General features: G+C 47.5%; 1 protein-coding gene across 4 annotated transcripts; it reads left to right on the top strand.

Annotated features, from left to right (window-relative positions):
- Nucleotides 1-76: 76 nt before the first annotated feature.
- On the top strand, nt 77-27,610 carry INTS1 (integrator complex subunit 1). 4 transcript variants are annotated; one of them, XM_084295642.1, is made up of 47 exons: nt 77-204; nt 299-589; nt 1,133-1,329; nt 1,569-1,706; nt 2,428-2,587; nt 2,880-2,985; nt 3,255-3,441; nt 3,563-3,708; nt 3,993-4,134; nt 4,482-4,658; nt 4,884-4,992; nt 5,520-5,640; nt 6,324-6,401; nt 6,911-7,068; nt 7,592-7,688; nt 8,121-8,212; nt 8,548-8,608; nt 8,972-9,169; nt 9,449-9,578; nt 9,670-9,849; nt 9,941-10,090; nt 10,653-10,832; nt 11,028-11,132; nt 12,055-12,222; nt 12,570-12,681; nt 13,117-13,275; nt 14,467-14,613; nt 14,986-15,084; nt 15,463-15,587; nt 16,299-16,553; nt 17,208-17,367; nt 17,986-18,126; nt 18,522-18,702; nt 18,784-18,907; nt 19,428-19,546; nt 20,593-20,680; nt 21,311-21,537; nt 22,084-22,207; nt 22,682-22,815; nt 23,119-23,311; nt 23,531-23,658; nt 24,143-24,255; nt 24,813-24,926; nt 25,796-25,866; nt 26,414-26,505; nt 26,619-26,728; nt 27,022-27,610. In XM_084295642.1, exons 1-47 carry the CDS (start codon nt 147-149, stop codon nt 27,135-27,137), a joined length of 6,561 nt encoding a protein of 2,186 aa, XP_084151768.1. In that variant the 5' UTR covers nt 77-146; the 3' UTR covers nt 27,138-27,610. The 4 variants fall into 4 exon arrangements, with proteins under 4 accessions (XP_084151768.1, XP_084151767.1, XP_084151766.1 ...); XM_084295641.1 differs by having other exon boundaries at nt 13,114-13,275; nt 24,816-24,926; XM_084295640.1 differs by having other exon boundaries at nt 13,114-13,275.
- The last annotated feature ends 204 nt before the right edge of the window (nt 27,611-27,814 follow it).

Raw genomic sequence — 27,814 nt, 5'->3', positions numbered from 1 at the left:
CCCCCCGGGGGCGCTGTGTGCCCTCCTCCTCCTCCTCCTCCTCCTCCTCCTCTCTGTGGTTCCGCCGCGCTCCTCCCGCTTCCCCCGGGGCCTCCTCAGCGCCGCGGCGGCCGGAGCGGGGCTGAGGCAGCGGCAGCGGCTCCGCCATGAACCGCCCGAAGGCGGCGGCCGTGCGGCGGCCGGGGGCAGTGCCCAAACCCTCGGGTGAGCACCGGGGGGCGGCGGGGGGGTGTCGGTGGGGCCGCCCTCGCCTCGCCTCAGCTCAGCTCAGCTCAGCTCACTTTTGCCTCTTTTGCAGCGCACCCCCCGCCCGGGGACTTCATCGCGCTGGGCTCCAAGGGGCAGGGCGGCGAGGGCAAAGCCTCCGGCTCGCTGCTGAAGCCGGCCCCCGCCGGGCTGCCCTCCGAGCGCAAGAGGGACGCGGCCGCGGCTCTGGCCGGGCCCCCCGGGCTGGGCGGCTTGGCCAAGAGGCCCAAATTGGCCTCCACGCCGCCCCTCAGCGCCCTGGGCCGCCTGGCGGAGGCGGCGGTGGCGGAGAAGCGGGCCATCTCGCCCTCCATCAAGGAGCCCTCCGTCATCCCCATCGAAGGTAAGGCCGGTGTGCTGCTCTCCTGGTGGCCGGGGTAGGGCTGTGGGAGCCTGGCTCAACGCCCGGCAGCCTTTCTGTAAACCCCCCCATCTCCATTTGTATGCTATCCTCAAGGGTTTCACCCCCTGGTTGTGGCTAAAGTCACGGTTTTGTCTCCTCTTCCCTCTCTGTGTGGGGTTGTGCTCACCCTATCTGATGGCACTACATGGAAACCTTACTGAGAAAGTCTCTCTGTGGTGTTTCACTCACGTCTGTCTCCTGCAGACTGGATCTCGCTGTTTCTTGAAGTGTCACCCCGTTTTCTGGCATTAGGTATATTTACAGAGGATCGTTTTAGCACGGACCAACCCAAAAGTAATCAACGGGGTGTTGTCAGGCACAAAACGGGATTTTTAATAGGGTGTGGATAGGGAAAATGCGTTTGCAAGGAGTCAAGGTAAGCAGATCCATCCTTTGCTTTCCACACGGCTGGTGCTGGCGGCATCCCGGGGCAGGTTATTTTGCCTGGGGGTATCAAACTCACGCCTGTGTTGGTTGCTGCAGTTGGCCCCACGGTGCTGCTGGAGGAGATCGAGGCAGCAGAGGCAGAAGGTAACGATGACCGCATCGAGGGGGTGCTGTGCGGAGCAGTGAAGCAGCTGAAAATGAACAGAGCCAAGCCCGACACCACGCTCTACCTCAGCCTGATGTACCTGGCTAAAATCAAACCGAACATCTTTGCCACCGAAGGGGTTATTGAGGTGAGGGCTGTGCCGTGCGGGGACTCTTGGGCTTTATGAGGTACCTTTCTGTGTGTTTCTGAAGTACGTTTCTGAAATTCCTGCCAGTAGTGAGCGTAGTTGCAGCTGCCCTCCAGCTGATATCAGAATATAATCAGCGTGTATTTGTAAATACCACAGCTCTGTGGTAATTACTGAGATTTGTATTTCTTTCTTGGTAGATAGCTTAATTTTATTGTATCTGTTTTATAATCTTTCAGGCACTATGCAGCCTGCTCCGAAGAGATGCCTCCATCAATTTCAAAGCCAAAGGGAACAGCCTCGTGTCTGTCCTGGCCTGCAACCTTCTCATGGCAGCTTACGAAGAGGATGAGAACTGGCCAGAGATCTTTGTCAAGGTTGTTGAACACGGGATGCTCCTGCAGGGCTGAGGCACTGGTGGACACGTGTAAAACCAGCCAGGGTCGGGAAGTGGCTTGTGTTGGGGGCAGGATAAAAGCAGAGGATTTATTATTGCTGCACGGCAAGGGGGTGTCCCGTGATCTATCCCTCAGCATGGTGGAGGCAGTAAATGGGGACTGGGCTGATGCTCTATGGAGAAGGGAAGAAAAACCCAGTCCTTCTTTTCACCAAGGAAAACCTCCACAGGCTGTTGAAGTGCTGTGGTCTTGTTTGCATTTCTCTGCTCTTCTCTGGGATGCCGTTGATGGTGTTTGTTAACATAAGTGTCTCAGAGACTTTATGCTCTATAATTTATCTGCAAGGTGTAATGTTTTCTTGTTGATCTAAAAATGAGAAGGTTTTGAAAGGCAAGCTTCTATATCTTGGAGGTAGGAGTTATGGTTAAGTCTTTGTTAGAGCTTAATCTGATTCCCTGCTGGAGAGGGAGAGTGCCCATAGAGGTTACGATGTGGTGGTTTGTTGTTCTGCTCTCATGTGACTTGCCTGCAGTCATCTGGTCTCAGTTTTTTCATCTATGCGTGGCTATGCTAGTTTCCTACTTCACAGTTGCATGTTGAAAATAAATAATAACTTGGGAAGCTCAAATAGTCCTGCAACAAACGTGTACAAAAAAGCTTGAGCATGGTTTTTATTCTCTGTGGCTTTTTTTTCCTTTAGGTTTACATTGAGGACTCCCTTGGGGAGCGCATCTGGGTGGACAGCCCTCACTGCAAGACCTTCGTGGATAACATCCAAACAGCTTTTAACACCAAGATGCCTCCTAAGAGCATGCTCTTGCATGGAGAAGTTGGCCGTAGCAGTGGGGACCTTAGTGCTGGTAAGAATAAGCTTAGGAAACAGGAGCCAAGTCCTGTAGACTCGACTTTGAGTTTCTAGTATTGCTTTTCTTTTCTTTAGTGTCACTTCATTTCTAGTGGATGTTTGAGGGCAAGCAGTTATAAAGACTTGAATGAAGGACCTGAGTGTGTTGTGATGTGAGAAGGTGACGAGTTGTGGCCTCCTCCAGTGTTGCTGATGTGAATCCCTGAAAGAAGCTGAATGCATGAGAGTGTGAGCAATCGATCTCTGGAAGGAGAAATGGTCTCACAAAGCACACCGGTCTTTTGTAGGGAGTAGCCCCCACCCTTCCATGACAGAGGAGGAAGACAGTCAGAGCGAGCTGCTGATTGCAGAAGAGAAAATGAGCCCGGAGCAGGAGGGCCAGCTCATGCCCAGGTAAAGTGCATTCCTCTCCTGGTGCAGCCGTGTGGCAGATCTGTCTGTGCTCACCCCGCTTGCACTGCTGCAGCAGAACTCCCTCTTTGCAATAGCTGTCCTGTGGCACCTGCTAGAGAATGTTGAACATCAGGAGAAATTAATAAATGGGTGTTGGTTTTGTTTTTTTGTAACCTTTATCACAAACAAGAAAGAATGCTGATCTCTGGACGCAGCATCACCAGGCTAGCTTGTGCAGAAGTGAATAAAACGCAGTTTGTATGGCCCAGGTATGACGACCTTGCAGAGAGCGTGGAGGAGTACGTCCTGGACATGCTGCGGGACCAGCTCAACCGGCGCCAGCCCATGGATAACGTCTCCAGGAACCTCCTCCGGCTGCTGACAGCAACCTGTGGCTACAAAGAGGTGCGACAGATGGCTGTGCAGCGCCTGGAAATGTGGTTGCAAAATCCCAAGGTAAGGACAGAGACTGAACCGTGCCTTTACTGGGCCTGGTCTGGAATCCAGCCCGGAGGTCCAGTTCCATTTCTGATCTGTGCTGGCAGGTGGCTGCAGTATTTCTGTTCTTCCTCTGCAGTTGACCAAGCCAGCTCAGGACTTGCTGATGTCAGTCTGCATGAACTGTAACACCCACAGCTCAGAGGACATGGAAGTGATCTCTAACCTGATCAAAATTCGTCTCAAGCCAAAAGTCCTTCTGAACCACTACATGCTGTGTGTCAGGTGAGTGAGCGACTGGGTCTGTAATGGGAAGCGAGCACTCCGGATGATGTACATGGGGCTCTGTCTCTACAAAGTGTTTTTAAATAACAGGTGTGGCTGTGGGGTGTTCTGTGTCACATTCAAATGAATTTCATTAGTCTGGAAATCTCTCAGTAATCTTTTGTTGTTGCTGACTGTAGCTGCTGCCCCACCATCTTCACTTTTTGTGTTAGATACTTCAGAGAAAAATCAGAACAAAGCTGAAATGAAATCTCAGCTCTGATACCTCTGCTCTTCCCTTGCAGAGAGCTGCTGAATGCACACAGGGATAACCTGGGCACGACAATTAAGTTTGTGATTTTCAATGAGCTTTCAAATGCAAGAAATCCCAACAACATGCAGATCCTGTACACTGTTCTTCAGCACAGCTCAGAGCAAGCTCCAAAGGTAGGTGTAGTGTCTTGTGTGACTGCTGGTGGGGCCAGACCCCTGCTTGAGAGTTTTGGCTGAACCGAGGCTCAAATAAAATCTTCCCTTAGACAACTTAGATCCATGTCATATTGGTTTGAAATTAGGTTGTTATACTTGTTAGGAATAAACATGTGTGGGCGTTTTCTAACTCCCACATTCAGTGTGACCAGTCCTGTGGTAACAAAACTTAATGAGAAACGTGTTACAGCTCCCTGGGGTCTGAAGGACAAGCATATTACCTGCGTTGTTTCCATGTCTTTTCATTCTGTGGTTGTGGATATTTTACAGTGCACTGAAAGCTTTCTTTTTCTGTATGGTCTCAGTACCTAGCGATGGTGTTCCAGGACCTGTTGACTACTAAGGATGATTACCTGCGGGCTTCACGGGCGCTGCTGCGAGAGATCATTAAACAGACAAAGCATGAAATCAACTTCCAGGCCTTCTGCCTGGGCCTTATGCAGGAACGAAAGGAGGCCCAGTACGCAGAAATGGAATTCAAGGTACCACTTTGTTTGACACACGTGCCTGCTGGATGATGCCAGCGGTGTACCAGCCTCTTCTATATATGTTTTTCTGGCAGATTTTATCCGTCCCCACACCTCTTATTATCTGAGTAACTGGGTATTTGCGTCTTGCAGTTCACAGCAGCTCTTCCACATCCCGTTTTGATGACAAAACACTGTTCCAGAAGGCAGCTTTGATTTGACTCACTCATGTTTTTTTAGGAGCGGTTTGTCATCCACATAACTGATCTGCTGGCTGTTTCCATGATGCTTGGTATCACAGCCCAGGTGAAGGAGGCTGGAATTGCCTGGGACAAAGGAGAGAAAAAAAGTAAGCAGACAGCCCAGATTCCATTTGAAGATGGGTGGCTTGTTAAATATTTCCTGGCTGTGTTGGGACTGGGGGAACATTGCAGCCACAGTTAGAAAGGGGCCTGTAAGCCTCCGTTCTAAGTAAAAGCATGGGGTTGCTTGCTGTTCTGAGACTAGCAGAGTTGGGAGGTGTGGCATTTGAGTGGCTGGGTGGAGATACAGGCAGTTTTCATATCTGTGGAAAACACAGATGACTTATTGCAGAAAGGGCAGAGCTTTGGGGACATTGAAGTGACTGTCTGGATGTCTTCTCACAACCCTAATTCCTTTGTGGTGCATCTTGGCGTTTTGTTGTGCTTCTCTTTGACACATCTGCATGTTCTGTCAGTGCTGGTGTGCTAAAGGCTGTCTGATTTCTCTCCCCAGTTTACTGACTGTTTATGCTCAGAGCCCTGGTTACTGTTGGTCTTGAAATGATGCTTTCTCCTGCTTTGCTGTGTATGAGGCTCTGATACGTGAATGGTTTGTAACCTGACTGTCTTTCAGACCTGGAAGTTCTGCGCTCTTTCCAGAACCAAATTGCTGCTATTCAACGCGATGCAGTCTGGTGGCTTCATACGGTTGTTCCATCTATCAGCAAGCTGGCTCCCAAGGACTACGTGCACTGGTAAGAGCGTCAGCTTGGGCCTCTGCTGTGCCTATCCAGTCTGTTTCCCAGCAGTTTATGACATGTTAGGAAGACCCATGCATGTGCCAGGGTTTGATTAGATCTCTCTTCCCCTTAATAGACAGGGAGCAGAAATAATGTTTTAGAAGGGTGCGGGATAGGTCTGTCTCCCCCTCAAGAATGCCTGCAAACGCTTCCTCTCACTGGAAATACACGATAATGGAAAACTTCTGATTTGTATTTTTGGGGTTCATCCTTTTGGCTCAATAGGGAGTTTCCAGTTACCTGGTCAGGAATGATTCCCGCGGACCCCTTGTTGTCCTGCCTGACATCCTTTTTCAGGCTGTATAGTTGAGGGCCCCATATATAATACTGTCTTCTCTGCTTGCCTCTGGAGATGAGATCATATCCTAGGGTGTGGTTCAAGGCATTACTGAGGCAGGTCAAGCCAGAACTAATAGCGTATGAGGTGTGTTCACTGGAAGGTATAAAAGTCCAATGTCTATACCGCATAGTCCTCTTGGCTCTGATTAGCACTGTCAGTTTTAGTAGGCTAGTTTATCTAAGGAGGCTCTTGCATGTATAGAATGGGTAGTGTTAGAAGGAGTAGGGGGAGAGTGGACCACTGAACGTGTTCCTGAGCTTCACACAGGTAACATTTGCTGTTCTCTTCATCCTGACAGCCTCCACAAGGTGCTCTTCACAGAACAGCCAGAGACGTACTACAAATGGGACAACTGGCCCCCCGAGAGTGACCGCAAGTGAGTGCGTGCTCCACCCATGGCTGGGAACATGGACCAGAGCTGTAGCTGGAGGCAAAGGAATTAGTGTTTTCTGGTGCTCTTTATGTAGCTCTTTGTTGGAAAAGCTTGGAACTGTGCCTCATTTTTTCATCCTTGGTTACAGTGCCTTAAAATTGGTGAATGTTCTTTCAGTCTCTCTCAGTTTCTATTCTTGATTCTTGTTCCCTGTGGCAAGCTGCTCTATATCTTAATGCTGTAACTGTAAGAAGGGCAGGCCAGTGCTGTATGGTTTGTACTGGTGTAATGTTAGGGAACTCAGACTCCAGCAGGCTGAAGTGCAGAGGTACAAAGCAATGCAAACAAATTGTTTCTGGCAGCTGCACTTGGAGCTGCAGACCAGGGAAAAGGTTGTAAACCAAGCTGTGGGTTATTTTGTGCTCAGATGAGCTGTAGGGTCTGTGGAGGGTTTCAGCAATGTTCATGCTGCTGTCAAGGGAAGCATGATTGATGTCTGTTGTCTCATGCAGCTTCTTCCTTCGCCTCTGCTCTGAGGTGCCCATCCTTGAAGACACACTGATGCGGATCCTCGTGATCGGTTTGTCACGGGACCTCCCTCTTGGCCCTGCAGATGCCATGGAGCTTGCTGACCACTTGGTGAAGCGGGCTGCGGCTGTGCAAGCTGATGGTAAGACTGCACAAAGCTCCAATGGTAACTTCTATGTGTCCACTTATCACCAGCAAGGGCTGAGACAGCTCCTACTGTGCTCCAGAGAGACTTTGCAGACTCAGAGTTAAGATACAGTGAGTTAGAAAGCTTGCAACAAAGTTGAAATGGATTTTTAGCTTCTGAGCCCCAGAATTTCTGAGCAGACTCACTGCTTACCTGAAGGAACGCACTTGAGTTTTGAAAAAGATGTGGATAGCAGGTTGGATTCTTTTGTGGGGAAAAAAATGCCCTTCTGAAGAATTTTAACCAAATTGCAGCTGACAACACAAGTCGTGAGGGTACTGAGTGTTTTTTAAATGTTGCTGCTTTTTAAGAGTTGTGTAGTGGTGTTTTTTGTTGTTGTTCTAATTCTGGAATATGAGAGCAAGACCACAACAGCAGAGTTGCTTCAAGTTGAATTTCTGTTAGTGTTGCTTTTCTTGAAGGACTTTCTGCCAGGTGGGCCAGTCGATAAATTGTTAGGTCTTTTCTCCTCTTCCAGATGTTGAAGTCCTGAGGGTAGAGAGAATCCAGCTGATCGATGCTGTCTTAAATTTGTGCACTTATCACCATCCAGAGAATATCCAGCTACCCCCGGGGTAAGGCTTGTCAAGTAGATAATCACTGTTTGACCTAGCTCATTTTCACCTTGTTGTGGCCTAGCTCACTTTCACCTCGTGACTAACAACACTAGCTCACAGACTTCAGGATGCTATTTCCCATTAGAATTTTTAATAACAGAATCACCAGGAACCCTTTTCAAAGTCATGTTCTGGTGGAAATTTCTCCAGGGCAAGAAAGTTCTGAGTCATGGAATGGAATTTCCTCTGCAAGAACTCTGACCTTTCTGCTTTAGAAATTTTCAACTGAACTCTGTTGTTGCACCCGTGAGAGACATTTTCATTTTTTCCTTCCTGAAAACCACTGAGCTGGTGTGACTGAATTCAGTGTGTGATTAAGGAGAAGAGTTGGCTTGGGATGCCCTCCAGTAACCAAATCCAATCACTTGTATCTGTTGATGTCTCTTGTAGGTACCAGCCTCCAAATCTAGCTATTTCTACCCTGTACTGGAAAGCCTGGCCTCTCCTGCTTGTAGTGGCTGCGTTCAATCCTGAAAACATCGGTGAGTGTGGATGTTTCTCAGGATTCTGGTTCTGCCGCAAAAACTGGGGAAAGTGCTGGGTGAAGTCTAGTTGCTTGTGTTGAAGTCATATGCTGGGATGGCAAAATAACTGCTGTTAGCTAACTGTGCTGTACTGCATGTTCCTTGTGTGTGCAGGAACGCACAGTGGGGTGGTTTGGACCAGCAGGTGGCTGGGATTACAGTTTCCATGCCCTGAGTGTGGCGAGACGTTCCAAAGTGTGTGTGTGTCTTCCTATCATGGATTGCAGTAGGATCCCAATAAACCCCTGACTGGCTTCCCGTATCCCTGACTACCCTTCTCTTCTGTGCTGCAGGTCTGGCTGCGTGGGAGGAGTACCCCTCTCTAAAGATGCTCATGGAAATGGTCATGACCAAGTTAGTATTGTCTAAATCCCCCCCCAGATCAAATAAGGGCACCGAGCGTGTATTCCTGAATGAAGTTTGTGCCAGTTGGCTCCTTCCTTTCTAGTGGGACGTGTAAAATAGCAGGCTGGCAGCAACACTATAGTTTGAGTGGGAAAGAAGCTTTCCCCCAACAGAAATATTATCAACATGGGAATAAAACTCAGAGCATGATTGTTGTGCGATTTACTGAAAAGGTCTCAGTCTCCCTGGCTTTGTTGGGAAGCTGCCTTGCATTTTCTGTGTTCCCTAATGGAACTGAGGCCATAGAGACATTATGACTGTTTCATGAATTCTGAATTGGACAAGGTAACTGTTTTTGACTTGTTTTCTCAGCAATTATTCCTATCCTCAATGTACCTTGACGGATGAGGAGACGCGCACAGAGATGATTAACCGCGAGCTTCAAATCTCTCAGAGAGAAAAACAGGAGATCCTTGCATTTGAGGGTCATCTGGCTGCTGCGTCCACAAAACAAACGATTACAGAGAGTAGCAGCCTCTTGCTATCCCAGCTGACAAGTCTGGATCCTCAGTAAGTAGCCTTCTGCAGTCTGGTGCTATCAGGAAAACCCAGTTAATGCTAGTCAAGAGATTCTACTGCTGATAAGGTGGTTGGGGTAGGCAAGAAGAGCCCTGAAACTTGGTCACCTGTGGGATATATGTTGCATTCAGTCCTTGTCCTTCTATTGTAACCTGCATGTGGCCATCACACGCTGCTGACCTGATTAGTCCTCATCAATATTGGAGTGAAAGGGTGCCTTGTCTGTGAATAACTTCTTGTTTCACAAGAAGTTTTACTTCTTGTTGACAGGGGGCCCCCACGCAGACCTCCGCCACATGTCCTGGAGCAGGTGAAAAGCCTGAACCAGTCGCTTCGCTTGGGCCACCTCCTTTGTCGCAGCCGTCATCCTGACTTTCTTCTCAACATCATTCAGAGACAGGTAGGCTCTCCTGACGGGTTGGCTAAGTTAGGATCTGATCCCTCATCTCTAAAACTTGAGCAGAGCGAGCAGGGCTTCTTCTGTTTCTTAGGCCTCGTCACAGTCAATGCCATGGCTGGCAGATCTGGTTCAGTCCAGCGAGGGCTCCTTGGATGTCCTGCCCGTGCAGTGCCTTTGTGAATTCCTGCTTCATGATGCTGCTGACGAGTCAACCTCAGGTGAAGAAGAGGAGGAGGGTGAGAGTAAAGAGCAGCGTGCCAAGAAACGCCAGGTTAGTGGTCTCTTGGAGATCAGTTCTGTTACCTACTTTCTGTGCGTCCTGGATTAGATTTCACTGGAAAGGCCAACTCCTTGTTCCACAGAGACAACAGAAACAAAGGCAGTTGCTTGGACGATTGCAAGACTTGCTGTTGGGTCCCAAAGCGGATGAACAGACAACCTGCGAGGTGCTTGACTATTTCCTGCGACGCCTGAGTTCCTCCCAGGTGGCCTCACGGGTCCTGGCCATGAAGGTGAGTAAAATCAATATCTTGACTAAGGTTTATCAGAAACTAAGGGCAGATTCTTAGATTCTCGTGACTGCTGTGCAGTGCAATTTCCATGTCAATTTTCTTTAGTAACTCATCTCAGTCTCCAAGGCCCGTCAAATGTGTTTCTGCTTCCTGCTGCTCAGAAGCCTTCTCTGTTCAACAGCCAAGTAGTACTTTTCTTAAGATAGATCTGGATTCTGCTATGTTTCCTGTGAAGTTCAGGTGTGGACTCAGCACATCATGTAGTATGAGGAGTAATTGGCAGCAGCTGTTGCCAGTGGGGAATGTAAATCAGTAAATGCCTGGTGCTCTAGAGCACAGTCAAGGCAGGCAGAATTGCAGAGTTCAAAAGATTGTGCTTAAAGAGGATTGAAACTTTCAAGTATGGTAGCTGTCAAGCAAACATGTTTTGAGACCTGTTGTAGGCTGTGTGTGCTGCATTTGCATCACTCCATGACATTTGAAACTTGTTTCTGTTCTGTTTACTAGTATGAAACGAGTGGTCCAACCATGGCTTCATATGCATGGGCTTTGATTTCTGCAGGGCCTGTCCTTGGTGCTGTCAGAAGGCGGGCTGCGTGATGGAGAGGAGAAAGATCACCCCATGGAAGAAGACTCAGGGGATTCTGAACTGCTGCAGGGATATCAGTGGCTGCTGAGAGACCTCCCGAGGCTGCCACTGTTTGATAGTGTTAGAGCAACAACAGCTCTTGCCTTGCAACAGGTAAACCTTTGCTGGAAGGGATAAGGGGCCAGCTGTGGGGCAAATTATTCTTTGTTTTATTCATGCTAAAACAAATCTGAGCAGACTGCATGTGGCTGTGGTATCAACATGTTTATGTGCATGCAGAAGAATGTGTTTTGCTGGTGCTTGGTTTCATTACCTCCTGATCCCTGATGAAAGGAATTGTCCTTCTAGGCCATCCACATGGAGACAGATCCGCAGACCATCAGTGCCTACCTGGTGTACCTCTCCCAGCACGCCCCAGTGGAGGAGCAGGGACAGCACAACGACCTCGCTCTGGTGAGAAGGCAGAGTGCAGGGGCAGAGAAGTTATCAGAGAGACCTGACACATTGAACTCCTTGCAAATGGCAGTGGTAGACATGTGACTTGCTGTACCAGCAGGATGAGGTTTTTAGGAGCATGTGAATTTGATAACTGCATGGCTGTGTTTCTGGGTATGTGTTGGAAGGCAACCCGTGTCTTTGGTTTCATATCATTCAGATAGAAAATCAGAGAGTAACAACTTCCAGTCCATCAGCCCATCTCAGCTGGCATGGGGAATGCAAGAGTGGCGAGTGGTTTGAAGGCAATGCCACCGTCTGGTAGTGGTTCTCAAGTATGCAGGTGCTAAACCTGCAGTCACATACATTGGGTGACAGTGGGAGGCCAGGAACCTTAGTGGTGGGATATGCATTCTTCTGTAACTGAAACTGGATTTCTGATTCTTTTTTTTTAAGGCTTTGGTGATTTTGGATGTTTGGCTTGTATGCATCGTCACTCTTGAGTGCGCTTTTCATTGCTTTTAAGTTCACTGACCAACATCCGTTGTAGCAGTCTTTGAGATTCAGTTGCGTGGATCTAGAGGCTCACAGGCTCTTTCTGCCTGCAGAGGTCTGCTTAAGTATATGGAGATTGTTAAATAATAATACCGTTTCTTCAGGGGAATGTGTTTTTAACTTCATAAATACTGCTAAATGCTCCCTTTTGCAATGGGATGCATCAGAATGCAGCTGTACTACAACTGGGGACACTGTGAGGTATCACAAGATGCATGCAAAGCACTTGAGTTCTTCCTGATTTGACAGTTTCACTCTTGACTCTACGTGGTGATCTTCAGTGTTATCTGGGCTGGTGATGGAAACTGGAAGATGTGGCAGAATAAGGCAGGAGGACTCGTGTACATTGCTTAGTAAAGATCCCACGGAAATTTTTCCTTTCCAGGATGTGGCCCGGCTCATAGTGGAGCGCTCTACCATCATGTCTCACCTCTTCTCCAAGCTCTCGTACTGCGCTGAGTCGGATGCGGTGCTTGTAGCTCTCCTCTCCATCTTCTCTCGCTACATCAAACGCATGCGCCAGAGTAAGGAAGGCGAGGAGGTGTACAGCTGGGTGAGTGCCTCTCTGCCTTTCTTAAGCGGGTAGAAGAAGAAAGGATGAGTTTAACACAAGAGATGCCCATTGTGGGTTACTCAGTATGTAGAAACCATGTCTAGTTCAAGGATCCTTGATCTGAAAATAACTGGGACTTGGCGTAGTATCAGAGCCAAATGTGCGTGTACACATAGAAAGCATTTTCTTTTCCTTTTGTATCTTCTTTTGCCACTATTGGAGATACTGGGACTCAGTCAAACCTGTCCATTCTCATGTTGTCCTTTCACCTGCTTCTCGCAGATCTCACTTTCTGTTCTTTCCCCACCGTTGTTCATCTGTTTTTCTTCTGCTTTGTTTTTTTCCAGTCAGAGTCCCAGGATCAAGTGTTCCTTCGTTGGACTAGTGGTGAAACAGCCACTATGCACATCCTTGTGGTTCATGCCATGGTTATCCTGCTGACACTAGGGCCACCTCAAGGTTAGTGAAGTATGCTCAGATGTGTTCAAGGGGTTGTGGACTAGACAGAGAGCCTTTCTCTATCTGCATAATGAATTAGGCTGGTGTTAATTCTGCTTACAGGCTTCTCCCTTTCAACATTTGCTTGTAGCTGTAGGAATGTCAGAATAGTGCTGCACGGAGTGAAGCATTTGCAGGCTGCCTTGTGCAGACAGCAGGAAATATTACAATGATGGTGTGTCCCTCCCTGCTGAACAAAAAGGATGCAGAGGGTTATTGTAGGGTGAGAACTGGGCACTCAGATACACAGATGATGCTTCCATTTGGTAGTATTTATTCCCAAGTTGTTTCTAGCCTTTGAGCAAGAAGGTATTTTAGTGCATTGATTTGTACAGAAGTGTAGTATGTTTGAAGTGCTTCTGAACATAAGAGACTTTTCTGTCTGCTCTTAAGCAGGGGATGGTGATTTTTACACGTTATTGGATATATGGTTCCCGGAGAAAAAGCCTCTTCCTACTGCTTTTCTGGTTGACACCTCAGAGGAGGCTTTGCTGCTTCCTGACTGGCTAAAGCTGCGTATGATCCGCTCCGAGGTCCCACGTCTTGTGGATGCAGGTGAGCCTGTGGGATGTTTGGCCTTTCAGACCCTCCCATAGGAAAGGGAGTCTTCCCTGCTCAAGCCTTCTGTGTGCCCAACCGTCCTACTTGAATGCCTTTGGCAGGGCCATCAGTCACTGCAGACCCTGCAGCTGAACAGAGAGCTGGGATTTAAAAGACATTGTCTCTGGATTTTGTGACAGTTCCAATGTGAGCGTTCAATAGATTCTTCACTGTGTCCTTTAGGGAGTCAAACAGATACGCAGAATATGAGTTGGTTCTGGGTTCTGTTGGGGGTTGTCCCAATGTTTATTCCCTCCTCAGCCGTGATTTGTAGCCCATGTACCATGGGTTTGAGAATGACTACAACCTTGCTGAACTATCACACAGGTTAATCCCCACTGCGTTAAGAGCAGAACTTAGTGAAAGCTGAGGCTGAAGGAGGAGTTTAGTGCCTATGACAGCTCCTTACTGCCGTGTTGAAGGCAGGTCCTCTCACTCTGATCCAAGTGCTGAATCTCAGTGGCATTTTTAAGCAGTGTCAGTTACTTTTAAAGCATGGGAGAGTCTGTATGACTGCTGTGCTTTCTGTGTATTTAAAGGAAATACAGGACTGTGAATTGGATGCCATCTTTATTACAACAGTTCAGATTAAATTAAGCTACACAATCAAAGACAAAGCACTGCTTCCATAGGACATAGCATGCTTGCAATGTGGAGAGCAGTGGCTGAAGGATGTGAGCTATATCTGTAGTTACTTGTATCCTTGCACAGCTTGTCAGTGTTGTCTGTCTTCTTGGTGTTCAGAGCTTCGTCCCTTTCTTACTAATTAAATGACAGCTCTCTATAGCCAGTGATTGAATTATTCAATAATTCCTGCCTGGAGCCATTAACAGATAGGGTGGAAGTTATTTTTTAATATGGATGATTGGGTTCCTGAGGTTTTGATCAAATTAAACGGAAGATCAAATTAGTCAGCAAGTGAATTAACTGAAAGATGCAATAAGAAGGTAATGATTTGCAGAGCAGTGAAAACATAGTAGGCAGCTGTCAGACTTCTGGCTTTAGGCTCTCTGCGTCCCTGTCATTAATGTGCCACTTGGTCCAGCCAAAAGTACAAATACAGGTGATAAAAATGACCCTGTATAAGCAATTTGGTGGTCTCAGGACTCGGTGTTTTTCAGCTCTTTGTATCTTTGTGTATTTCAGCTCTGCAGGACCTGGAGCCACAGCAGCTACTTCTCTTTGTTCAGTCCTTTGGAATCCCAGTTTCCAGCATGAGCAAACTTCTGCAGTACCTGGATCAGGCGGTATCTCACGACCCACAGACACTGGAGCAGAACATCATGGACAAGAGTAAGAGCTCCATATAAGATTACTCATTTTAATTTTTCTTACAGTCACATCCTGTGACTTCCTGGAAAAAATCCAAACTAGTTCTGCAAACTCTGCTTTTGCAGCCTGTTGTCTTTCCCTCGTGCTTGTCTAGATGGCTCTTGGCTGTATTTCTTGAAGTAGAGAAGGATTTTTCTGGATGGGATTGTAAAGAGTCTAGAGATAGTCTGGAGGCTAACTTGTAAAAGAAATAGGGCTGACTCGCTACATGTTTACAAAGTTCATAGTAACAGCAAATTCTCTTCACTGTGGTAGCTACACTGACAGCAGCCAGTTCTGTACTGCTTTACTAAAGAGGGTGAGACAACTTGTTTGTATTTTGTCCTTTTTCAGACTACATGGCTCACCTTGTGGAGGTTCAGCATGAAAGAGGAGCAACAGGAGGCCAGACCTTCCACTCCCTGCTCACAGCCTCCTTACCAGCCCGCCGAGGTAACCTTCCCAGCCCAACATTGCCTAAATTTCTGAACATCAGTCTTCTTCCTCTCAACGGCAACAGGGGAAAGACATTCGGACTAGGAAAAACTGTTTTCAGAAGCAGTTGTGTTGCAATACATTAGCAAGCTACAACTAGACACTAGTTCTTCCTAGAGTTTTTCACTTCTGTTAAGGGGAGAAATTCTGGTATTCTTGGAGTTTACTGTAATGATTTGTTCTAAGTGGTACGGAAAAGGTGGTCTTGCTTGGCCTTGAGAGAAAAGGATTCTGAATGAATTCCTCAGAGACATTAAAGCTGAAGGTGATCCAGTGCTAGGCTTCCAAATGTTTGTCAGCATAACAGCATTTTTCTTTACTTTGTTATTATTACAGACAGTGCTGAGACTGCAAGATCAAAATCTAGCCCTGAGAACAGTCAAGGCCAGAGCCGGATCCGGACTTTAAGCCAGGTTCGGGTTCTGGGCCCAGAAGATGACCTAGCAGGCATCTTTCTGCAGGTACTGGTGTAACCTCAAGCTGATTGTCTCTCAACTGCTTCTCTGCAGCACCTTTTTAAAAACCATATCCCTTATACTTACATCTTTTTGCCCTGTTCTTTCTTCAACATTTGCAGACAGCAAGTAAGAAAACCTTGCATAAAATAAGGCTGCACCATTACAGCCTGGTGGAGTTGATACTGGACGGATTTTTTTCTTGTAATTTGAACATGATGTGCCTTTTGATCATGTCTAATGCTGTCAGTACTTACTAGCTTGTTGTCATCTCTGCACATTGTTTGTTCTGTGTATAGTGCCTTTTTTCTCTGCAGTGCATGGAGGATTTGTGAAATGCTCACAGGGCCTTGGCAGCAAAGCTATATGTAAACAGCTTTTGTACCCTGGCATGTCTGCTAGCAGAGCCTCCCTCTCTCTACTGACTTCAGGACAAACCTACAGGGAGTTAATTGGCCAAGTTGGTTGCCTGTGTTTGGGCAGTGTGGTGATCCCCTGCAGTGTTAGTGTTGACAGTCATATTGGTGTTGCATAGATGCTGTGCCTTTTCCTGTACCAGGCACTAAACAATTGAAAAAGTTCTTTGAAGGTTCTAGTTAGTTCACAGTCAGTATGATTGTACGAGGTAAATCAATCCTCCGCCTCAGGGATGTGTATGGTATAGCAAGTCCTTTCATTTGTTTTCTCATAAATGCGCTCTGCTTTGTATCCTTCCAGCTCTTCCCACTAAATCCAGACCCGCGGTGGCAGAACTCAAACCTGCGCCCGCTTGCCCTGGCGTTGCAGCAGGCCCTGGGGCAGGAACTGGCTCGTATCCGCCAGGGGAACACGCCAGTGACCGGGATCACCGCGCGACTCCTCCAGGCAGTAGCTGCGCTGATAAACTCACCGCACAGCGGGGCGCTGGTGATGGCCATGCATCGCAACCACTTCATCTCCTGCCCGCTGATGCGCCAGCTGTACCAGTATCAGGTGAGCAGCATATTGAACAAAGAGGGGTGAGGAGGAAAGGAAAATCTGCAGTGCATCCGCTCTGCTGTGCGCAGACCCTCTACCTGTGTAGTGCTGGACGTACAGCCTGGGGAGCGTGGTACAGAGGGACTCAAGCTGTCCCATGGATACAGGCTGGCCTCGTTAGTCTAGCAGTGCTGAGAGCTTGTGTGCAGGGTTAGGTGTACGTTAACCAATCTGATAACTCTGTGGCACTGTGGATTGGCAGCTCTGGGTCTCTTTTGGTTTTGGAAGCTCCAATTTGTGCTGTTTTGCAGCATGAACATGTCTCGCAAACCAAGGCATTTGCAGACAATTTGAGAGTAGAGGTCTGTAATTCCTTAGGGAGCTTTGGAGCAGGCTGAGAGTTAACCAATGAAATATCTCATTCTTTTCATCATGATGGAGGAAGGCACAAAGTTGCCCTTAGTTATGCTTGGAGAGATATTGTGGGTGTGATGGAGTTTTCTGCTTTGGGCATTAGAGGCTGCTGCCTTGATACCTGTGAGCTGTGGTCCAACAGAGTAGGTACGCACTGCGTATTCTTGGCAGTATGTGTAACTGTCTGCCTCTCCTGCTGTCTTTGCTCTGTGATTGAAGTGTGTATAAGCAGGTCTCTTTTGCTGCTCTCCCCAGCGCTGCATGCCACAAGACACTGCCTTCTCCTCACTCTTCTTCAAAGTCCTCATGCAGATGCTGCAGTGGTTGGAGAACCCCGCGGTGGAAGATGGGCCTCTCCGTGCTCAGCTGAAGGCCTTTGCTGTGCAGTACTCCTCAAGGCACAGGATCAGTGACGGTACTGGCATTGGGCAGGTTGTGGGAGTCAGAGTAGACCAAGTGGGACAAGAAAGGGAAAGAAATGAAACTGCACCCAGAGCAGAAAGTCGGGCAGGCTGCTTTTTGTAGAGGTATGCTTAGTAGTGAAGAGAGGGAAAAATCAGTTTTGTACTGTGCTATAAAACTCCATGAGGATGCAAACAAGTAATTTGTCTCTAAGGGGTTTTAGTAGACACCTACTAGCATCTCATCAAGCAGAGTGGATTCAGGGAGAAATTCCAATTGCTCAGGCCAGGAATTTGTGCTTGCCATTGTACTGGAAGATAAGCACACAAGAATGCTTCTGAAACAAGGTCACATTGTGACTCGTAGGGTTACTGTCACCTGCCATCTGTTGAGAGGAGACTGAGAGCTTACGCATGGAAATAGGTTTGTGGTTATAGAGTATTCTCTTAAGCCATATGTCCCTGTAACATGCACAAGAGCTGTCAAGAGCTACACTAGGAGTAAAATGATAGTAGAGCATAGTAGGTGCGTGTGTTTCATTAGTTGTGCCCTGCAACCACCTGGTGCATCTGTAGAAGAGAAGCCTGATGTGGCTTGTCCCTGTGATGCCAACATTGTAATTTCTTTGCAGTTCGAGGTGGCTTCTTGCACCTCACAGAAGCTCTGACTTTCCGTCGTGACCCTGACTTGATCAGCTCCACAGTACGTGCCATCATTGCAACGCTGAAATCAGGAGAGAAGTGTAACGTGGAGCCAGAGCTCATCAGCAAAGGTGTGTCTGTCCTCTCTATCCCTGGTGCTGCAGCAGGCTGGACTTGCAGCCCCTCAGGGGAGTGCTTTATTTGTAGGCAGTGGGAAGCTGCCTTCTTTCTGGATCAGAAAATGCAAACTGATCTGAACTTGGTCCTATCTTGTATCCCCTCCTTCCCCTGCACTGGTGTGTGGGTTTATAAACCGTGGCCTGTGTCTGGGATTAAGTTCTTCAGCAGACTGCTGGTTTCCAGTAATCCCGTGAGAAATAGAAGCCTACTGTTCCAAGATACAAATGGCTTCCATCCTCCTTACTGAGCCATGCTCTGGGAAATTCATTGCCTTTGTGATACCCTTATGATATTCCGTAGTTTTCACCATATCTTGTAGCTACTGACACATTTCTGCCTCTTACAGCCCTTCAAGGTCTGATTGAAACTCACTCTCCATACTTGGAGGAGCTCCTGACGGTCCTCTTCTCAGCTACTGTTGAGACCACTGCCAGATTTCCTGCCATGAAACCAGTTGCTGTGGTGAGCTCCTTGTTGCTCCAGGACAAAGAAGAGACACCAGTGAAGAAGGAGCTGGACAGTTGCAGGTGAGTCTGGGTGATGTTGGGAACTCACTGGTAGGCCTGGTTTCAATGGCATCACCACTGATACAGGCGTTTTCTCCTCAGCACTGAAGCCGCTTGGCTGGGGCCCTCCTCTGGCCTTCTGAATGACTGGCTGGAGATGTTGGACCCAGAGGTGATAAGCAGCTGCCCTGATCTCCAGCAGAAGCTACTGTTCTCCTGGAACAAGGTAAAAGTTGGTGGGCAGAGGGACTTCTGTGCTGAAATGGCATTTCTGGGGTGTTGACCTGCACCTGGAAACAGGGCAAGGGAATTCTTTGTTTTTCCACATTGCTATGTTCCAAAGCCATACAGGTTGACTAAGAGGGGGATTCTGGTACATCAGATCAAGTCATGTTTCATCTGATCTTTATATTTCTTCAGGCCTGTTCTTTTCAGGACTTCAGAGCATTACAGACACAGCCTAGTCCCATAACAGATCAGCCAGCTGTGTTTTCAGTGGTATTTTTGCAGTCAGATAAACAGCCTGTCCAGAAGTGCTATGCCAAAGCTAAGACTAAAACTGAATTTCATGGATTCTGCCGTGTGCTTTTAGACAGTTTTGCAGTTCATATCCTAAATCCATCTGTTGTCTTCTCTGCTATCTGCTTGCTTTTATTGTCATCCTTCTGTAAAATACAAGCTATCTCCTGCATCCACCTCACAGTAATGATTTCTTTATACCAATCTTCCTTGTTTTGTACTTTCAGGCAGGGTCGCAGGTGCCCTCCTTCCGTCCATATCTCCTGGCTCTCCTCACTCACCAGTCCAGCTGGACCACTCTGCACCAATGCATCAGACTTCTGCTGTGCAGAAACCGGGAGCAGAGGTGAGTCTTGTTTTTTGGGCCAAGCAAATCGCCCAACTTAAAACGTTATGTCTGAGAGAGCAAACAGAAGCTGAGAACAAGAGCTGCTGCGTTCCACGGTGCGTCTGCCAAGAGATGTCATCTAGCCAAAAAAAGGCTTTGTGAGAGGGATGCTGATTTCAGTCATGCTGATTTGTGTACCTTGATATAAATATTACCTGCTGTTTGATGGAAGGAGCACATAAAGATTTGGCTGTGTTTTAAACAGGAAGTGCTAATCGCTGGGTAATCTATCTAGCGTTGCCCTTGTTGATAATCTTTATGAACATGGGGTTTGAAAGATTGCTTGGATAGCAAACTGATGGGAGTCTCTGTACCTGGGCAGGCTCTGCTGGATCTTTTGCTTGTACTAAACTCTGTTACCACTCTTTATCCCCCTTCCTGGCATCAGGCCCCCAGTTCTGATCTCTGGAGCAGCCCCAGCTCTCAGCTCCTATATGTTGCTCTCAAATAATGAAGCTCTACTGCAGTAGTGTAGTATCGTGTTTAAATTTGTTAAACTTACAGACCAGGAAACACTAACACTGGTGGCAAGTCAGGCCATGATTTAACTAGCAGTGTGTCTAAAGCTGGCAGTATTTGTTTCTCGCTATTTTATTATTGATCTCTTGCTCACAAAGACTTTCATTAATTTCTGCAATCCAGGATAACAGGTAGGATGTTTTGGATTCTGGGGCAGTATGGTCACTGGTCTGCTTGTACCAGTTGGTTATGTTTATGACAGACTTCTGGCTTTGTGGTGCAAGATTCTGTAGCCACCGTACTCTTAGCGAATGCCATTTGTTCAGCTGCGTACCCTGTGCTGTGCTTACTTCAAGAAATATTTAGTCACAATCTGGGAACAGAACCAAACCCCTTCTTGGGACTTAATGGATCCTATTTTTACATTTGCAGATGTTTTTCTTCACAGTATTTGTGATGTTTAGAGAAGATGCCATGTGTTTGTGTGCTGCCTGAGGGCTGCTTTGACTCTAATTGCAAATCTGTCTTCTTTTGTCTTCTGGCAGGTTTGACCCAACTGCATCCTTGGATTTCTTGTGGGCCTGTATTCATATCCCTCGGATCTGGCAGGGAAGGGACCAAAGAACTCCTCAGGTAGTGGCTCAGTTCTTCCAAGATTCATCTTCAGATGGGGTGCGAGGTGATGCTTTCACATTGCCTGGCTTTCCATGGCCAAGAGGTGGCTGAAGTGATAGGGGTGCAGCATGCCAAGTTTGCTGCCTGTACCTCAGCTGGTTGCTTTGCTGCTCTGCTCTGCTAAATATTGCAGTGGCAATTTGGGGTCCAAAAAGCTCATATGAACACACATAAGTTTGCCCACTTGACATCTCCTCTGCAGCTCCCGCAGAGTTGCCACAATATCCATTAAAGATCTAGTCAAAAGGCTACAGCTGTGAGCAAGATAAAACCCGGTGTGGAGTAATTCCCACCGCACTGAGAGTAGGGGACTGCATCTCTCTTCCACAGAGGAATTTTTTTGGTTTGATGATTCAGTTATGGCTTCTGTCCCATCACGCATGCTGGGTTGGAAGTAAATGAGTTCAGAAATAGTAGAGGGGTAAAGAGGTTTTTCTTTGGGGGGCTGGGATATGTGCTTTCAGACTTCTGGATACCGGGCAGTTCTTAAGTCTGCTTGTAAGAGATGCTCCTTTTTATGTGGGGAAGGCATAACTAGAAGGGACTAAGGGTCTAGGGATTCATTTTGAGTGTTGTCTCACGTAACAGAAGCGCCGCGAGGAGTTTGTGCTCCACCTAAAAGCACCAGAGTTGATCAGCATGGTGGAGTTGATCCTGGCTGAAGCAGAAACCAGATACCAGAACACAGAAGAGGCCTCCTGCACACTCATCCAGTCTCGACTGCCTCTGTTGCTCAGTTGTTCTCATGGGGACCTTGAGAGCATCAAAAAAGTAACAGAGTATTTGACCAGCTGCATCCAGCAGTGGGGAAGCAGGTGGGGTTGCAAATGGAGAGCACTGTCTGCTCTAATTGTAGTTGTTTGGGCACAGGCAGCCAGGTAATGAGGAAACTTGCCAGTATATCTTCGTTAATAATAGTGTTCCAGAGGCCATATGACAAGTGCTTACACACAATACTCTCTCAGAGATTTGGGGGGGAATAAGATGCCATTTTAAGTGGTACTGGAACCAGGAAGGTGACCTTAAAAGTGAAATTGCAGGGCACTTTTGCTTTCAGGAATACAGGATAAAATGCTTGATGTAACTTTTTTCCAGCATTGGAAGTATCGTAGTGGTATAGATCTGTGTAGATTGTATGTGGATCCCCGTGGACTGTGCATGACTTGAAAGTAGTTAAAAGAACAGACTGAAAAACACTCATTCAGACTGAAAAAACCACTGATTCAGATTAGTGGTGGCTGCACTCTTACACAAGATTTTTGCCAAATGCAAGAAGGTTGTTATGAATCTGATGGGTCTGGGATGTTTTCTTGTGGAACTAAAGCAGTAACCAGAGGGTGACATCTCCCTTTTTTCTTTAGTTCTGTGGGAAAATGCTGCCAGGACCTTCTGCTTCAGATGTACCTGCAACTACCTGAGCAACTTGTGTCTATGCCTGAGGTGCTTCTGAGCAGTGAAGGAGCCAGGGACAGCAGCACTTGCAAGGTAAATTTAGAGACACGGGAAAGCCCCCCTCCAGCTGTGCACCCAGATTGAATCCTACCATGACTAAAAGGAGAGGACTGTCAAAGGCTGGCTGGGTCATTTTGGTTTCTTTACCTTGCTCTTCAGTTGCCCCTTCCCTGCCTGCACTCTCATGAGCAGGGAGTTCAGGTGTAGTTTATTTTGCAGTGTCTGACTATAAAATAACTTGGAGCTCTACTTATATAAATTTCTGTGTGCCAAAGGCTTCTGTAAAGCACAAGTGTGCAGGCGTCTGATCCTGCTTTGATGTCTGTAGGAACTGTGGACTTCAGATCCTGTGCCAGCTGGAACGCTGCATCTGCTCACAGGTTCTAGCTGAAAATAATTTCTGTTAACCTCATCTGTAGTTGGAATGTATTTGGGAAACACTGCTGAAGAGCCAGGGGCTTGCTTTTGCTTTCAACTTAACTGTTTACTCACTACTTTTCTTTCTAGCTCGATGCCCTGGTTCACAGATTCATTAACCTCCTTGCAGACACCAGTGACTCCAAGTCGTCAGAAAGCCGTGTGTGGGATGCCAACATGGCCTGCAGGAAGCTAGCTGTGGCTCATCCTATCCTACTTCTTAGGTACCACTCTCCCCTTTCACCCTCTATGTGGCTGGGTTCACTGAAAAGCATCCACTGTTGCCCTAGAAGGGGAGTGAGTTTGGACTAATTGTGATGGTTGTGACGGGATCTACATTCATATGTGAAAGTTAAGAGGAAAGCAGCAGAAGTTGGAAATGGTGCTTGCTGATTCCATGGATAACAGGGATTAAATCCAGAACCCTGGGAGGGGATGAGGGATGCTAACAAGAACTGAGGTGTAACAACCTGTAACTGTGTCTAGGAAGAGGCTAGAGCTGGGTGTTGTTCTGTTTGGTGTTTCAGGCACTTGCCAATGATTGCAGCTCTGCTGCATGGCCGTGTTCACCTCAATTTCCAGGAGTTCAGGCAACAGAACCACTTGACCTTCTTCATCCACATCCTGGGGATCCTGGAGCTGCTTCAGCCACAGGTCTTCCAGAACGAGCACCAGGCGGCACTATGGGACTGTCTGCTGTCCTTCATCCGGCTGCTGTTGGTAGGAAAAGTTCCTGCTCTGCATCCGTGTGTGGGCTGCCAGCCGCTAGAGGGAGAGCCTTTGCATAACTTAGAGCTCAAATGTGTATCGAGTACTAGGGGAAGCTTAAAGGGGAGGCCAGAGATCAGGAATCTAATCCTTGGAGCCCAGAGGTGCAGCATGGGGCAGTGCATCACTGCTGTTTTGTCGTTAACTCTCATCTTCCCTACCCTTTCTCAGAACTACAGGAAATCCTCACGGCACCTGGCTGCTTTCATCAGCAAGTTTGTCCAGTTTATCCAGAAGTACATCACATGCAATGCTCAAGCATCTGTTTCCTTCTTGCAGAAGCACTCCGATCCACTCCAGTAAGCTTCCTTACTCCGGTTAGCCCAATGGAGGGCTTGGTCAGGCAGGTTGCCATGAGATAATTGGACAGGAGACTGCAAGAGGATGTAACAATAGCTGTTAATGTGGCACTGCTTCATCCTCAGGTCACTTAAATGTCTATTAAGATGAGCAGTTTCCCTTTTTGTAGATGAAAGCTAAGCCCAAAGAAGTCAAGTGACAATTCCAACTCACATAATGCCTTAATGGCCCTGTAAGGCACTGTGCTGCCTTGCAGACATTTCCAGAGAGCCAGTAGGAGGGGCTGTTCCCTGAGCAGTGGCTGCAGGATCCCACCTGCAGATGTAGGTACAAATGAGTTTGAGTTTATTATGCTGAAAGGAGTAATCTTGTTTCTGCTTCTAAGAAATGTTTCTACCCTATTTCAATGTATGTACATGTGCTGTTAGTTGTCTTCACACCCTTATTGCTCTTTAAAGTTAAACGTGCCATCTGTTCCTCTAGTGACCTGTCATCGGACAACAGTGACCTCGCAATGTTGAAGTCCCTCCTGGCTGGGCTGAGTCTGCCCACTAAGAGTGGCATCTTGGACAGGGGCTCTGAGGAAGAGAAGGATGGTGAGTCTGGGTGTTGGAAAGCTATTCCAGCTAGTGAAAATGCAGTGCGTTTTGAAGTGCAGATGCTTTTCATAGAATCACAGAATATTCTAAATTGGAAGGGACCCACAAAGATCAAGTCCCTGCTTCCAGTGAAAAGGTATTTAGAATGGAGAACAGCACTTGTATGCTCAACAGCTTGAAGCCAGTATCTGGGACAGGTGATAGATTGTTTTCCCTGTCACTGGTATTACTACTGCTGTGGAATAGCTCTTGGTGAATTTCTTTCCTGTGGATTTTACCTTGCTCAGCCTCACTTTAGGGTCAACCTGTCAGGAAACCCTAAAGTTACCTTGACTTCTCCACTCTTCTCTTTAAAACTTGAATGGGAAAACTCTCCGGTATTAAGACAGGTCAGGAAGGTTTGCTCTCTTCGCATCAGCAGAGGGGTACCAGAAGGTGCAGTGGGGCTGGAGGCCGAGAGTCAGGAAGTCTGTTAAAGTATTGCTGGTCCTGGGAACACTGGACCTGTCTCCCTGTTAAAACTAATAGAAGTCGCTGTTCTCTCTCTGCCCCAGAAGAAGCAGCAGCTGGCTCTCTCCCCCTTGTCAACGTGTCTCTCTTCACCCCTCTCACACCGACTGAAATGGCCCCATATATGAAGAGGCTGTCTCGAGGCCAAACAGTTGAGGGTAAGTGAGGACCTGCAGAGCTGCACAAGAACATAAGGCACGTGCAGACAGGTGCCAGCCATGTTATTAAATGACAGCTGCAGGCCAGTTTCCTCTTTGTCTCGTTTGGAAGTCTCCAGCAGTTAAGCTGGGGTTTTGTTTTGGATGGACTTGTCCATAACCTTCTGTGATTGTGTGACAGAGGCTTCCCATGATGCTGTTGTCACTTAGCGTGGCAATGCTGCAACTGCCTCTGCTTTGGAGCTTTTCAGGGATCTTGAAGGTACTCTGGGAGGTGATATGAGTAATTCAGGGCATGCTACAGTTCATGTTCAGCCAGCACTGATGGTGTCCCAGCTCAGGAGTGCTGATAGGAGCACCTTATTTTATGCTATAAAAATACCAGACTGATTAGAAATGGAGTTTCTAACAAACTTCTTGGATGATCTTCCTGAAAGAAAATCACGTTAACCTGGTATGTGGGAAGAACACGCTTTTTCTCCAAAGGTCTTCTGAAATCACAGGTGTCCAGTGGTCATATCAGACTTAAGTTGTGTTATTGGGGTGACAGTTTTCCTAGAAACAGGGGGAAGAAATCCTGTCTGGGCACTGTTCTTAAAAGAGGCTTTCTGTAAAGACCTGTCAGTTACAGAAGGTACTCTGGAATTGAAACCTCACACCCCACACCACTCCTTCCCCTGCCCATGTCATGACAGTGCTTGGTGGCCCCACCTTGGGCAGTTTGCTCTCATCCTTTTTGAAGAACTGCCTTTATTACTCTAGCTGTGTGTGCAGGTAGCAAAAATTGACTGATTGAAGACGTGGATTTATAGCTCCTTTGCTGGATCGGTAAATTTTAGTCACCCCTCTCAATCTGTGTCTTCCACCAGACATTTTGGAGGTGCTGACAGACATTGATGAGATGTCCAGGCGGAGGCCAGAAATTCTCTCCTTTTTTTCTGTGAGTATGGTGTCTCAAACTGCCACTAGAAATAGAAGATTCTTTTCACCACAGTCTATGTTGCATGGCCAGCCTAAGTGCTATCCTTTCCCTGCCTTTTGGGAGGTTGTTAAATTTCTCTGAAGATGCTGCAACTTCAGTTGGGCTTTCTGACAGCAGGCAATATTTATTTCCCTACTGTCTTCCCTCTGTTGCATGCTGGATACATCATCATCCACTTTTCTGTATATCAGAGGAAGAAGTAATCCTCTGTCTCCTTTCCAGTAATGGGGCAAGAAGAGAGCAGAACAGCTCTGTTTAAAAATAAATAAATAAATACTGAAATACAGGTGAATTTCAGCTGTCCCATGTGCCATAAATTTACAGGAGGGTGTTCTAAAGCATTTCAAACAGCACGATCCTTATTACACAGAGGGATTTCCTGTCTCAGCTAGTACCTGCTGGATGTGTGTAGGGCTGGGTGGGTGCTGAAGGGGCAGTAACTCAAGTCTGCACAGTTTTGATCCCTGGATGGCCTTGTAATCCTTATTTTTGCGTCTTCTCTCAGACAAACCTACAGAAGCTGATGAGCTCATCGGAGGAGACCTGCCGAAATCTGGCCTTCAGCCTAGCTTTGCGCTCCATTCAGAACAACCCCAGGTGAGGACTGCGGGGACTTGGCTACCGTGAGTCCCTGATGGGCACCGGCTGCCCGCTCCGTGCCTGCTGATGGCGATCTGGTCTGTGCTGACATTGTGATGTTTTAATCCCAGCATCGCTGCAGACTTCCTTCCTACCTTCATGTACTGCCTTGGCAGCCGAGACTTTGAGGTGGTGCAGACAGCGTTGAGGAACCTGCCTGAATATACCCTCCTTTGCCAAGGTACAGTGGCATCTGCATTCTCTCGTGCTGGGAGCGTCACAGGGGAGGTTTGCCAAAGGGATGAGGAAGGCTTCCATGAAACAGATTTGCTCCCTTGGGGTTTTCCTCTCTGAGCTGTGATCCCTCACATAATCAGGTACCCACGGGGCTGTTAGGTGGTGGATTATGCCCCGTTCTTACAGAAAGAGAGAACTTTTTGCACGGCTACAAACGTTCATCCAGGTGTTCACTGCTGGATTGCTCTTGCCATATGCTGGAGCTCTCAGTCCTCACGCTGTCTCTCCCTTTCACAGAGCACGCTGCAGTGTTACTGCACAGGGCTTTCCTGGTGGGGATGTATGGCCAGATCGACACCAGCTCTCAAATTTCAGAGGCCTTGAAGGTTCTGCACATGGAGGCGACGATATGAACATGTGGTTCTGGGAGCTCTGCTTCCAGAGGAATGAATTTAACTGGACTCATCAGCTGCATTGAGGCCCTGTAAGAAGGCACTTTATTTCATCCCACGTGCTGGAGGATCACAGATGATGCAGCAGGCCAGACTCTGCTGAAAGGGGGAATGTGCTGACCGAAGATCAGAACGGGCAAGGACAGATCTGTCTGGCTAAGATGCCATTACTGTGGGAGAAGAATCTCCTGAATATTGTGCCAAACAGGGACCAGTTCTGTCATGGGTTCTTAGAGCAGTGGCTGTCACTCCTTTTATTTTTTTCTCTAAGAGGGCAGAGCTGCTTAGGAGAGCAGAAGGGTGCATTGGCCCTTGCACTTGAAGTCTGTGTTAGAGGAAACGTGGACATGTGCAGGGGAAGAGACCATTTTGTGTTTCAGGGGGAGAGTGGGTATTTTTTTTTCCCAATTAAAATGATCTTTGTTTCCACTGTGCCTTTCTCTGCTCCATGCTGCCTTGAGCGTAGCTTGACATCCCTCTCTCCCTGTTCTTCATCCTCTTGCTATTCTAAACAAAGCTTCTGTGGACAACCTGTCTGTGGCCAAATGTGTGCAGAGCCATTTTGGCCTTTATCCTTGAGGGGCTTTAGAAGGGTCAGTGGCATACAGGAGATGAATTTAGTGACAGGGTCTTGGTAG

Source organism: Netta rufina (assembly GCF_964035555.1).
Source record: "Netta rufina genome assembly, chromosome: 15".
Taxonomy (NCBI): domain Eukaryota; kingdom Metazoa; phylum Chordata; class Aves; order Anseriformes; family Anatidae; genus Netta; species Netta rufina.
Note: the sequence above shows the minus strand (reverse complement) of the source record. Positions and strands in the feature narration are given on the sequence as shown.

What these genes read in the sequence shown, in the direction of transcription:
- INTS1 (XM_084295640.1), top strand. Translation starts at nt 147, where the DNA reads ATGAACCGCCCGAAGGCGGCGGCCGTGCGGCGGCCGGGGGCAGTGCCC. An exon ending in CCACCGAAGGGGTTATTGAG is followed by an intron (nt 1,330 to 1,568) that starts GTGAGGGCTGTG and finishes ATAATCTTTCAG; the next exon opens with GCACTATGCAGCCTGCTCCG. An exon ending in AGCACAACGACCTCGCTCTG is followed by an intron (nt 11,133 to 12,054) that starts GTGAGAAGGCAG and finishes TTTCCTTTCCAG; the next exon opens with GATGTGGCCCGGCTCATAGT.